General features: G+C 32.0%; 1 protein-coding gene across 2 annotated transcripts; it reads left to right on the plus strand.

The window, feature by feature from the left end:
- Positions 1-2,241: 2,241 nt before the first annotated feature.
- On the plus strand, positions 2,242-9,944 carry LOC137806362 (U4/U6 small nuclear ribonucleoprotein Prp31 homolog). Of its 2 annotated transcripts, XM_068606418.2 has the most exons (8): positions 2,242-2,369; positions 2,492-2,557; positions 2,668-2,805; positions 3,264-4,156; positions 4,274-4,344; positions 7,913-8,015; positions 8,171-8,246; positions 9,382-9,944. In XM_068606418.2, the coding sequence occupies exons 1-8, from the start codon at positions 2,367-2,369 to the stop codon at positions 9,487-9,489; spliced, it is 1,458 nt and encodes a 485-aa protein (XP_068462519.1). In that variant the 5' UTR covers positions 2,242-2,366; the 3' UTR covers positions 9,490-9,944. The 2 variants fall into 2 exon arrangements, with proteins under 2 accessions (XP_068462519.1, XP_090156346.1); XM_090300220.1 differs by lacking the exons at positions 2,242-2,369; positions 2,492-2,557; positions 2,668-2,805 and adding an exon at positions 2,907-2,981.
- Positions 9,945-12,931: the final 2,987 nt, after the last annotated feature.

Below are 12,931 nucleotides of genomic sequence, written 5' to 3' on the forward strand. Positions count from 1 at the left end.
AGTTTAATCTTAGTTAAAAATAAATAACATAGGATTTGTTTGAATGTTAACATTTAATTTGAATTCAACCGAGTTTTGATAAGTTTTAGAAAATCTTTGATAATGATTATAAAAAAAAATTTGGCATGCACGTGACTCTGAAAGCACCTCATTATAATATAAAATAAATAAATTTGAATGTTAAAGAGATATCAGCCAAACAATGCATTTTACTGTTTAAAAGTGAAGAGGTGGTGTTATTATTGGTACAGTTATATCAACTTGAGGTATGACATTAAAAAATTAGACATAAATAATTTCGAACCTTTGCAAATGTAAAGAATGTTGTGAAATTCTAAAAGACAATGTAGATTTGTTGAAGTTTTGTAGGCTTGACTCTTAGACTCGATACTCGATTAGTAGATTTATAAAAATTTACTTACTTGACATAATTTTTTTTAATAATAAATAATTACATTTAGTTATGAATGAAAATTATATAACTTTAAAGTATGAATTTTTTTCTCATAGCAATATTTTCATTTTTATTTCCCAATCTAATATCCTTGTTTAATATTTTTTGTTTTTATTGTTCTATCTAACACTGATTCAAAAGTAAAAAGAAATTAATAAATTAAAAATAATTTAAAATTTAAAATTTAGAATTTTTTATTTTCAATATTTTTTATTTTTTTATTTTTTTTCTTCTCATTTTTTAAGCAAGTGTAGCATTTACATTAGTTTTTTTAGTGAATTTAAATATTTATAAAATTGAAATAGAAGAAAATTTGAAAATTTGAATTTTTGAAAATTAAAAATTAAATATATAAAAATTTTCAAATTAAAAGTGAGAAGAAAAAAAATGAAAAAAATAAATAAATATAGAAAATAAAAACAAAAACAAAAATACAAAATAAATAATTTTTTATTTATTTACTATGTTCTTTAAAAAATTTTAAAAAAAACAGTGCTCCAAAGTTAAAATAAAATAATTTTTTCTGCATGTTTTCTTAATTAAAAAAAAGAGAGCATTTTGTACTGTGCAGCCCAATATAAATAAATAAAAATTCAAATTTGGAGTTCATTTTGTAGGGTTTTTCTTCCTGCACCCCCAAATTTTCTAAATCCCGAAATTAGCCTTGACCTTTTATTTGAAAAAGATCACTGTGATTACTAGAAATAGGGATATGAGAGTGTGTTACGGATTCATAAATCCGAAACTGAATATTTTTTTCCAGATGAGGGGGGTGTTTCAGAAGTAAATTTTGCATAAATTATTGTTTTTCGGATTGCTGAATTTGGAAGTCTAATTTTGTTACTGATTGGTGGATCAGAATGTTTTTTTTTTTTAATTATGAATTTCTAAATCCAGAATGCATATTTTTGTTACGGACTGGTGGATCCAGAATGCTTTTTTTGAATGATGGATTTTTGAATGTGAAATGTTTATTTTGAATTACAGATTGTTGGATCCTAAATTTTATCGGGAATGTCAATCCAATTTTTTTCCAAATTCCATAATCCATAATGTAAAAAAATAAATACAGTTCAAGTGCATTTTACGATTTTTAAAAAATAATAAGAACAGTTTGGTCTTTGCATAACACTATAGAGGTGCAAGAAAAAAAATGTAGGATGCAGGAAGAAACTACCCATTTTGTATTGTGCAGCCCAACATAAAATCAGAACCTAACTCCCTAAATCACATCACGTAACCATTGAAACCTAATTCCACATCACCGCAATCGCCACACGGACGCACGAAACTAAGGTGTTTTTAATTTGTATTTTTTTTAAAAGTAAACAAATATCTAAAAGATTATAATAATTACTTTTCTATTAAAATATTTTTTTTTCTACATAAAATCTTAATCAACCAAAGGTTGGATCTCTCATCCAAAATGAGTGAGGCCCATTACGTTTACGCACAAGCCATATTCTTTCTGCACCCAACACTTTTAAACCTGTATCCAACATAATTTAAAAAATTCCGAAAATACTTTTTATTATGAAAATGAAAATCTAGAATTAAAAATAATGCATTTCGAAAAAGTAGATAAAAAGAGATTATTGTGTTCCAAAAACAAAAATTCAGAAACAAAAATCAAAATTCCATTCCAGATAAAAAATTCAGAATTAAAAATAATACATTTCAAAAAAATTGATCCGGAAGGATTATTGTGTTCGGGAAAAAATTCAGAATGTAATTTTATATATATTCCAATTTTTTAAGGGTATTTTAGTCTTTTTATTTCCTGTAATTGGGTACAGCTATATAATGCGGGAACCAATTGCCATTCTACAATCCTAATTTGTGAGTTCTGTACGGTCACTGACTAGAATACCAATTCACAAGAACATTGATTCCGCCCACCTCGTCCAGAGATATGGTTTGTTTTCGTTATTTCTTCCCTTTGTTTTTTCTTGGTTTTAATTGAATGTTTTCAGTTTCAAATTTTAATTTTGAAGTATGAACATTTGGGGTATTATTATTGTGCGTGTTTGATTCCAGGCTACGCTTGCTGATTCTTTTCTCGCCGACCTCGATGAACTGTCTGATAACGAGGCTGAAATTCCTGTAAGCTTCTTTTTCTTCATCTTTTTAATTTTTTTACCTAACCTGTCAGGTTTGAAAGAATTCAGGAAAAGTTTTGTTACGAATAAGGTGGTTGGTTCCTTTTGTTTCAGGAGGATAACGATGTCGATGCTGCAGACATGGAAGAGGATGGTGATGGTGATCTGGCTGACCTAGAAAGCCTCAACTATGATGACTTGGACAGTGTTTCCAAGTTGCAGAAAACCCAGAGGTACATTGCTATTATACAGGTTAGTTGCTCCTAATTTCTTTCTGAGCGACTATAAATTGCCCACAGTCGAGCATTTAAATTGATGCAGCTACGCTTGTGATATTGTTACAGTTGCAGAGACTCTAAAAACTTGATGTTGCCGCCAAATTCATTTTCACATACTGTTGCTTAAAACCTTTCTCTCAGTTGTTGTTGGTGGGACCTCCAATATCATTACTACTATTGTTACAATTTAAAACCAGGCTTGTCTGTGAATGGTCATTGTTATTTCTATTGCTGTTGAGTGCTTTATTGACTTTCGTAGAATCTAGAATCAGTTTGACTAAGCTGGGAATTAGGGTTTCTTTCATTGTTTTATGTTGTCATGGTGTTTTTCCTTTTTAGTTTCATTTTTCTGATACCTAGGATGTTTTATTATAGAGGCATATATATTGACATGGGTGTCTGAACAAGGTATAATGTTACTTTTTATTGCAGAAAGTGGAGGAGGCCCTGAAAATGGGGTCGGATGTCTTGACTCAGGGAGTAGATCTAGAAGATGATCCTGAATATCAATTGATTGTGGATTGCAATGCGCTGTCAGTTGACATTGAGAATGAGATTGTTATAATCCACAATTTTATTCGTGAAAAGTATCGATTAAAATTTCCTGAGCTTGAGTCGTTGGTGCATCACCCAATCGATTATGCACGTGTTGTCAAGAAGATAGGAAATGAAATGGATTTGACTCTTGTTGATTTAGAAGGGCTTTTACCTTCAGCCATTATAATGGTTGTGTCTGTTACTGCTTCAACTACAACTGGCAAGCCTCTTCCAGAAGAAGTCCTTAGTAAGACAGTTGAGGCCTGTGATCGAGCACTTGTTCTTGATTCAGCAAAGAAGAAAGTTCTAGATTTCGTTGAGAGTAGAATGGGTTACATTGCACCTAATCTCTCTGCTATAGTTGGGAGTGCTGTTGCAGCTAAACTCATGGGCACAGCTGGTGGTCTGACATCTCTAGCAAAAATGCCTGCTTGTAATGTTCAGCTTCTTGGTGCCAAGAAAAAGAATCTTGCTGGGTTCTCCACAGCAACATCTCAATTTCGTGTAGGTTACCTTGAGCAAACAGAGATATTTCAGACTACTCCTCCATCTCTAAGGATGCGAGCATGTCGACTCCTGGCTGCGAAGTCTACACTTGCAGCACGGGTAGATTCCATACGTGGGGATCCATCTGGAAAAACTGGAAGGGCTTTCAAGGATGAGATTCACAAAAAAATTGAGAAGTGGCAGGAGCCCCCTCCGGCAAAACAACCAAAAGCACTTGCAGTTCCTGATTCTGAGCCTAAAAAGAAGAGAGGTGGTCGACGCCTTAGGAAGATGAAGGAAAGGTTAGCATAGTCTTAAATTTTTGTTTGTACTGGATCTTTAGGTTGCTGGTTGAAGATATGCTGCCTTATTAATTTTCTTTTGTTTTTTAATTTATGACCTGTTGATTCTAATTACAGGTATGCAATAACAGACATGAGAAAGTTAGCAAATAGGATGCAATTTGGAGTCCCAGAAGAGAGTTCATTAGGTAATTTTACCAGTTTCTCATCCTGATCTGATTTACGTCTGCATAGCAATTTTTTTGCTTTTGATATTTTAATTTGATACGTGAATTTATATTTATTATATTTTGAAAAATAGGGAATTAAGGATTATATAGATGGAATAAAAAGGAGAATGGGAAGTAATTAGACTTTGAATAATGAAGTTGTGATAGTGATGCAAAACCCTATGATAAGAACCAATAACGATCACATAAGGAATCTGAAGGATTAGTGGCAAAAATAAGGGAGTGGATTGAAAATATATTCACCTGCCAATGTAGTTTGTGGTAGTGGGAAAAAAGGAATGGGATATTCTGCTAGGCTATTAGTGAAAAAGAGGATTGAAGAGAAAAGTATGCAAGAATTGAGTTTGGAAATTGGTGGGCAAATGAACTTTCTCTATTTCTTTAGTCCATTGTGTTCTTTCCGTATTGCAAATGAGAAATTCCAAATAGCTAGATTTTTCTATCCGTTTGTTATGGCAATTCTGATCTAAATCCTAACAATCATGGTTATCAAACTTGCGAGTTGACTTGTTAACTCGTTTGACTTTACGTTTCTACTCACCCCATCCGAGTTAACTCGGAAGCAAACTCGTTTTTTGAACAAACTCGTTGTTTGAACAAACTTGGTGGACTCATTGCAAACTCGGTGAACTCGGTTGAACTCGGGAGTTTGCCACCGAGTTGGCGAGTCCAAAGGATTTTTTCTTTAAACCCATAATGATCCGTTTGTAAACCAAAAGTCAAATAAACTCAACTCTTTGGAATAAGCTGGAGCATATATATTATATGAAACACGTAGGCTATTAAGCTGGAGCATATATATTATATGGAATTGAATTTGATACCCTCAAAGACTTTGTCATGACATCTGCAAGTTGATAATTTAAGTTGAAAGTTTCAGTGGATATTTCCTTGGCGAACAACTTCTGTTGAATAAAATGACACTTAATTTGTAGATGTTTGGTTCTTTGATGGAAAATTGGGTTAGAGGAAAAGTGAAGGGTTTCCTAGTTGTCACAATATAACTTCATTTGTTGAATATCACAAAATCTTGACTCTTGAAGTTGTTTAATCCATATCTATTCACAAGTGACTATGGCCATTGCTTTGGATTTTGCATCTGCATACCGTGCAACATTCTTTTTCTTACTCTTCCAAGAGATAATATTACCACCAATGGATATACAATACCGAATAGTAGATCTCTTTTCTATTGGATATTCTGCCTGATCAACATTATAATACCTAGAGATTTGTCCCTTTATCCTCGTACACTACACCTTGAGCTAGAGTCTCTTAATTTACCTTAGAATAATAGGGATCACCACATTCTAACAATGGGGAGCTTGCATAAATTGACTAACAACATCGATTGGAAAAGAAATAATAGATCTTGTGATTGCAAGATAAATGAGTTTTTCCATAAGTCTTCTGTATCTCTTTGCATTAGAATATAGTTCACACTGTTCTGCATTGACTTCTGATGTAGATCTATGGGACTATCCATTGGTCTGCAACTAGTTATGCTTGTTTCCTCCAAATATTTAAAACATACTTCCTCTATCAAAGTACAATATCTTCCTTTGATTGAACTAGGCAATTTGGAGTTCAGTCATATTTCAAGTGTTTATATATTCCAACATGTTTCTTATAAATTTAAAATGGGTAGTAAGAGGTGTGAGGCTTGTGCAAGGCATGAGATTGGGCCTCATAGGCATAACTCATTTAAAAAACATGTCAATTGCCCCTGCCATAGTAGTTAGTATCTTACGATTCACGATACGTATCGTACAAAACGATACGGTTTCACCCTCCCACGATACGAATCGTTTGAAGAATCTTTTTCGTCCTTGAATCTTAGATGTATCGTGCGATTCGCATGAAGAATCGCTGAATCGCAAAACGAAACGATTTTGTATTGTGTGAATCAGTGTGGATTACATATATAATTTATTGTATCTTGCATGTATACATATCTTATATTTAAGTATATATTAAATTTTTTAATGTTTATGAATCTTACAATTCACGATACGAAACAATTTACTATTCATAATATCAGCTCTCTGATACACTACTTGTATCTCGATTCTACTACCTTCCCTCGAGAATGGGCTATCAAGGTCTTTTATCATAAACTTTCATTTTCCTTTTTATCATTTGTTCCCATCCTTATCTGTATATATTATATGACTGATGAGTTATCTTACTTTCTTATGCTATACTTGCTTCTTATAGTACTTGCCTTGCACATGTATGATCGTGAGACAATGTGAATATTACTTCCTTTTCCTCATAGTGTTACTTCTGCATTCTCATGTGACCGTGTTGGTCACATCCGAAGTTGTATAAATAGGAATATCCCATTTCCTCCAAAACACACTTTTGAGTACTCCTCTTCTTATCCGGGGTATTATACCTTGTTAGTTCTGTAACCTATATCACACGAGAGGTTCCTGTTATATCTTGGGTGGCTTGTGCAACATATAGAGAATAGGTCTTTAAGGTAAGTGCTTAACCACACCTTAGGTGTTCAGCTATTGAGCATTATTCAAATTATATTTCACTTTCCTCCTCTAGTTGCTAATATCCTTGACCAAGAAATCAAAGCTCTATTGATGCAGATAATGAAAAGTAGTTCTTTTCTTTCCATTGAGTTTTCCAATAGTAATGGTAGGTGTTCCAGGAAAAGACAACTGGACCAGCAGATGATATGTTTGGGAACCAAAACATGAAAAAAATCTCCTTCAAGTAAGGACTAAAGGAGAAGAGTGAAGAGCCCTCGCAATGACATAAAAAGATAACATCTAATTGTGAGTTCGCAACAAGCATTAGCCATAAAAAAATTTGACAGCAGCTGGCAACAATGGACAGTGGCGGCAAGCAGCAGGGTGGGACAGTGATGTCCAGTGGTGATAATAGCGGTGCCGGCTGGTGTTGGATGATGGCCGACATTGACAGAGGCAGCGGAGTGAATCACACTTGCCCTGATACCAACTAGAGATATTGAGATGTTACCCACTTTGGCACTCAGCTGTATAGCATATATGCACGTATGTATATATACATATATGCATGTATATATATACATATATCATATATGCATATATAATGTATATAAAAGAAAGGAGCATGGAGTACACTGACTGAAAAGAAAGCCGAGCAGCTTGCCTGCTATAGATGCCAGCAGTCTACAATTCGGAATAAGGGAGAAGAAAACAGCTTTTTACAATTACAAGAAGTACATATAATATAATATATTATCTGAAGTTTAAATCTATCAGGTACTAGTAAAACAAATAGTACGTACAAGCCATAGGCAGAATATTATACCTGTAATGTTCCATGTTTGCAATCCAGGTCAAAGTACAATGGTAATAAAAGGGTAAAGCTATTACATGCTTAGCCAAATTGCTCTTATAACACAATAAGTCCCTTAAGTCCTAACTTGGCATTAATGAATTTATCTGAAATCCTTTGGAAACTTAAAATGTAAAACTGTCAATCTCTCCTTATATTCTTATACTTTTATGCATGCAAATTGCAGGAGATGGTCTGGGTGAGGGCTATGGAATGCTTGGTCAGGCTGGCAGTGGCAAACTGCGTGTGTCTATTGGTCAAAGCAAACTTGCTGCAAAAGTTGCTAAAAGGTTAGTGCTTCTCATTGCTCAAGTTCTATATTATGTTCTATTTACTTAATATTCTGATTTTGTTGCAAGATGATAAATTATCATCCTTGTCTCTAGTACATTTTTTATCTAACTGACCACGCTGACAATTCTGGTGGACTATTTTCATTTGTCAGATTCAAGGAAAAGAATTATGGTAGCAGTGGTGCTACATCTGGTTTGACATCAAGTCTTGCATTTACACCTGTTCAGGTTTGCTCATCTTTTGTTGTTTTTGTATATTTTCTCCTGCTCTCTAGAACCTAACTAGAATGAAAGTAGTGAATTTTGCACAAAATGGGTGAGAAGTTGTAACTGGAAACAGTATTTAGCATTTAAATTATTTAGCCTGCCTATAGTCTTTGGAGTAGCAGTCATCCTGCTATCACTCTAAAATTAGTGAATTTATCCCAAATTGGTCGTTGGAAGCTTTGATTGAAAACATTGTTTAGCATTGTAATTATTTAGCTTGTAAGCCTTGTATCTATCCATAGTGCTTGTAGTAGTGATCATCCTGTTATCTCACTAACACTAGTGTTTTTGGGACTGACCAACGTAGTTGAAATAGGATACTACTTGTGAATCGGAAAACCAATTTTCTGACTCGTGAATCAAAATGTATTGTGATTCACTATTAATATAAAATAAGTTGAACATACTTGAAAAACTGAGGAGAAAATCTGATTCAATTCCTTGATTGTAAACCAGTACAAGGAGGTACATTATATAAAGCTCTACCACCCTAGAAATAATTACAATAAATTATAACTCTTTGTATACCTACTATATCTTATTGGTAATAATTACAATAATTAATAGTATCTCCTTGTAACTCAACACTCACCTGGAAGTTGGCAAATTGATATCATATTTATCATTCACAGCTTGCACGTAAGATCACGAAACCGTTCTATAGAAAGTCCTTTGTAAACAAAGGTGATGTCCTGATGGGACATAGGAAGTAGATATGGCCATTGTGTAATATTTCATGATGAAGTGTCGGTCTATCTATATTTGCGTGGTCTTGTCATGTTGACTTGGATTGTGAGCAATATTTATAGGTGACTTGTTTTCAGAAAAGAGTCATAGGTTTTTCACATTTCACTTTTAAGATCATTCAAAATAATTTTCAACCACAACATTGTTACATTTCCTTCTCCAAATGACCAAGTTTCCACCGAAGAACATGCAATATCTCTCGTGAATTAATTTATGTCAATAATTTAACTGATATTTATGATGGACGATGAAATACTTGATTTTGATAGCAATTTTAGCACAATAATCATAATTACTTTTTCTTTGGTTTTAAGTTTTGCATTAATGTTGAGTAAGTTATTTTTTTCAGGGTATTGAGCTGTCAAATCCACAGGCTCATGCTCACCAACTTGGTAGTGGAACTCAAAGCACCTACTTCTCTGAAACAGGAACATTTTCGAAGATTAAGAGGACATGAAACCGTGTATAAAGTCAAATTCTCATGGCTAGTATGTGACTTCTGCTATGCCTTATACCAGGTTTCTTTTCGTAATAGCAGAAATGATGATCGACATAGTGACCATTTTCATTTGAGAACAAAAAAAGCATTGTCATATTGGAATTGACCAAGTTTTGGGTATTTCATGCTCCCCATAGAAACTCAAGCCAATACACTTTTATCATGAACAGGGTAATCCGGAATGTAGTTTTTTTATTACCTTTCTGGAAAGAAAGTGTGTTGTGTTTTTTGGTCCCAATCTGTGTCAATTCAGACCAAATTTCTTTGCTAGCCATTTTAGTACTTACTATCTTCATTGACCATGCGCATTTAGGATTGCATAACTTGTAATTATATTCGGGATTGTAATATGAAAATGTATTTTGGATTATGAAATTCAAAACTTAGGAAATGTATTCTAAATTAGCAATTTAGAATGTCTTGCCTATGTAAAATTTAAAAATGTATTTCAGATTTGGAATACATATTTTTGGATTATGTAATTCAAAAATTTGAAAATGTTTTTAGATTGAAATATGGAATATATTTTTAAATTACACATGTTTTTGAATTCTAGAGATAGATGAAATTTTAACACTTCATGAATGTGTAGTAAGTAACCATGGAAAAAGAGAGTGCAAAAGTGAACAAAATAGTAGTAATTTGGGTTACTTAACTGGTTTTTAAAAGTAAAAAACAAACGTATCTGAAAATGCCCCTTTTGAGAATTAAGAGTTCAATTTCATCGAGGCTTAAAGGTTTTTACAGTATCAATCAATAAAAAAAAAAATTTAGAATGAGTTTTTACGTAGTTTTTTTTATATATATTAACAAAATTATCTTTATGACTATGGTTTTAATTAAATTTTTGTGTCAACAACCAATCTAGGCGAAATTTATTCCTTATAGAAGAGATATTTCTTCAAATTATAATGACTTGAATTAAATTTGGGTGACAATTAAAAGTTTTCTAAAAGGAAAATATTGAACTATGAAACATTGTCTTTTTCGACTATATGAACTCTAACTATATACCTTTAATATAAAATAATTTATGTTTAGCAAAATGCTAATGTTCTCGGATTGAGCTTTTGAACTGGGCTCTCGGACTTGGCTCCTGCTTCAAACAGTTCCTAAGGCTGACAAGCTTCCTAAGTTGGATAAGATCAATTGGACTTTTCGCCTTCTTTTCTCGATCTTTTCTCACGGTTGGGTGTATGTACCTATAAGGCGCTCCGATTCCAAAGTCAAAATCATCAGTTTAGTATGATTATTAGATAAAAATCACTCTACTTACCTCTTAGACTGATATCCTATTTATAGTGTTTTCTTATTGGCTCATAACTTATTTGGATCTTTCTTTTTGTACCTACTATCTTATTAACCACACACCATTAAGTTCAGATGCCAAAGTCAAAATCAGTTTAGTATGATTATCAGATAAAAATCACTCTACTTACTTCTTAGAGACTGATGTCCTATTTATAGTGTTTTCTTATTGGACTCATAACCTATTTGGATCTTTCTTTTTGTACCTACTATCTTATTAACCACACATCTATTAATTTGGGCCTTGTCAAATTGGGCCCAACTACAATAACCATAGCTAACCCTCTCGATTTAGCAGTTCATTAACATTACATTTTTTTTGCATATATATATATATATATATATATATATATATATATATGCTTCCTTAATGTTCCAATAAATTTTCTTAAACCAATTTGACACGATCACGATCAGGAGTTAAACTAAAGTTTAATGAAAGATTGTTTTTGTTAAGAATTGAATTGGGAGAGTACTTAAACCTTTTAACATTTGGTTCAATATATTAACCATCTGTGTCTAAACCCGTGAACTCTTTTTGCTAATGTTACATAAGCCTAACAATTAATGCTAAATATATACAATTTTAAATTTTAAATATAAATTATTTGATTACAGAAGAATGAAAAAAAGTCACAATGTGTAAATAAGATGTGCTCTGCAACATCATGTATAAATTATATACATACATATATATATATATATATATATATATATATATATATATATATATATATATATATATATATATACACACGAGTAATATAGCATGTCAAATGAGCATATATCTCAAACAGATATACATAGTGCTATTAAATATATAAATATGTAAATGTTGAATAGTCTAATTTTAGGATTTAAATTTTATATTCGTTTCTATTATTTCATTATATTCCTTATAAACAGAGAATCTACAACACCATTATTTCTATTTCAAATCTTGTAACGACTAACTCATCTCTCACCAAGTATTATTTCTTTCCCCACCTCTAGAATTATCCCAATTATGATTATCATGATTATTCTTTTTATCATATTTCCAAAAACAAAATTAGTGTGACATCTGAAAGTTATATTAATAGAAAATAAATATATATGATTAATTATTATAATATTATTAATTTTTTATTAAGTAATATATAATAAAATTATATAAATAAAGATGGATTAATAATAAATAAAGTAGTTAGGATATTTTTTATGTGATAAAGTTATGAGTGAAGGTAAGATATTTTTTATTGTCGATAAAAAAAAAAAACTAACATGGTAGTCTCTATTATAAAAGGATAGACTCAAAACACTTCATACACTAGGGCATGTGAGACTAATAGTGTAAAGTGCAGTTGCACTTATATTTTCGTCACTCCATGCAAAGCAAGTCTAACATTACTCACTTTTTTTTTTATATATTTTTCAAGTGTTTATAAGCTTTAATGCTCCTCCACTTGTTGCTTAGCCATGTGACTTGAGTTGAGTCGTGTGGACTCTCTTCTTGCCTCTCCAATTAGAATTTTAAAAACAATCATGCAATTTCATAAAGTATTCTAAGAGTGTAAAATTTAAGTATAAAACTCTCTGATATGATAGATCGTTTGACAAGTAGATCTGTAAGCTGTAGTGGTCATCTAGTGTGTCCATAAATATTGTATTGTTAATCTTTCTTCATGCTTCGTAAGTGTTTGCTTTAATATAGGTTTACATATCGTCTATCATGTTTATTCATAGTTGGACTTTCTAGTTGGTCTGGCTGGACTCTTCTTACAAGGAAGCAAAAGAAGAACTAGAGTCATCTTGAATGTTGTACAAATCATTTTTTCTTAAGATTATGACGCTTTTGTTGGAACACTTAAAAGACATGTGACCTTTACCTAAACATTGAATATCTCTTGTTTCCATGGACTTTGAAGGTTTTCCTGTTATTTTTCTTTTAATTTATTTTTCTCTGGATCTTTAGGAGGTTCTAGATTTTGTTTCTTTATAGTTTGAATTACCTTTTGTATTTGTAAGCCTTTTTGCACCATTGATGTTTGCATAGTCATGTGGGTGTGTAGCGGACCATATTGTTGACTTCTCTTGACCTTTTCAATTAGGA

The sequence above is a fragment of the Phaseolus vulgaris genome, chromosome 3, assembly GCF_051622355.1.
Source record: "Phaseolus vulgaris cultivar YP4 chromosome 3, ASM5162235v1, whole genome shotgun sequence".
In the NCBI taxonomy this organism is placed as follows: Eukaryota; Viridiplantae; Streptophyta; class Magnoliopsida; order Fabales; family Fabaceae; genus Phaseolus; species Phaseolus vulgaris.

Bases quoted from the DNA above. Each gene is read 5' to 3' on its own strand.
- LOC137806362 (XM_068606418.2), top strand. The intron at 2,558-2,667 runs GTAAGCTTCTTT...CTTTTGTTTCAG, and splicing joins ATAACGAGGCTGAAATTCCT to GAGGATAACGATGTCGATGC. The intron at 4,345-7,912 runs GTAATTTTACCA...TGCAAATTGCAG, and splicing joins CCCAGAAGAGAGTTCATTAG to GAGATGGTCTGGGTGAGGGC.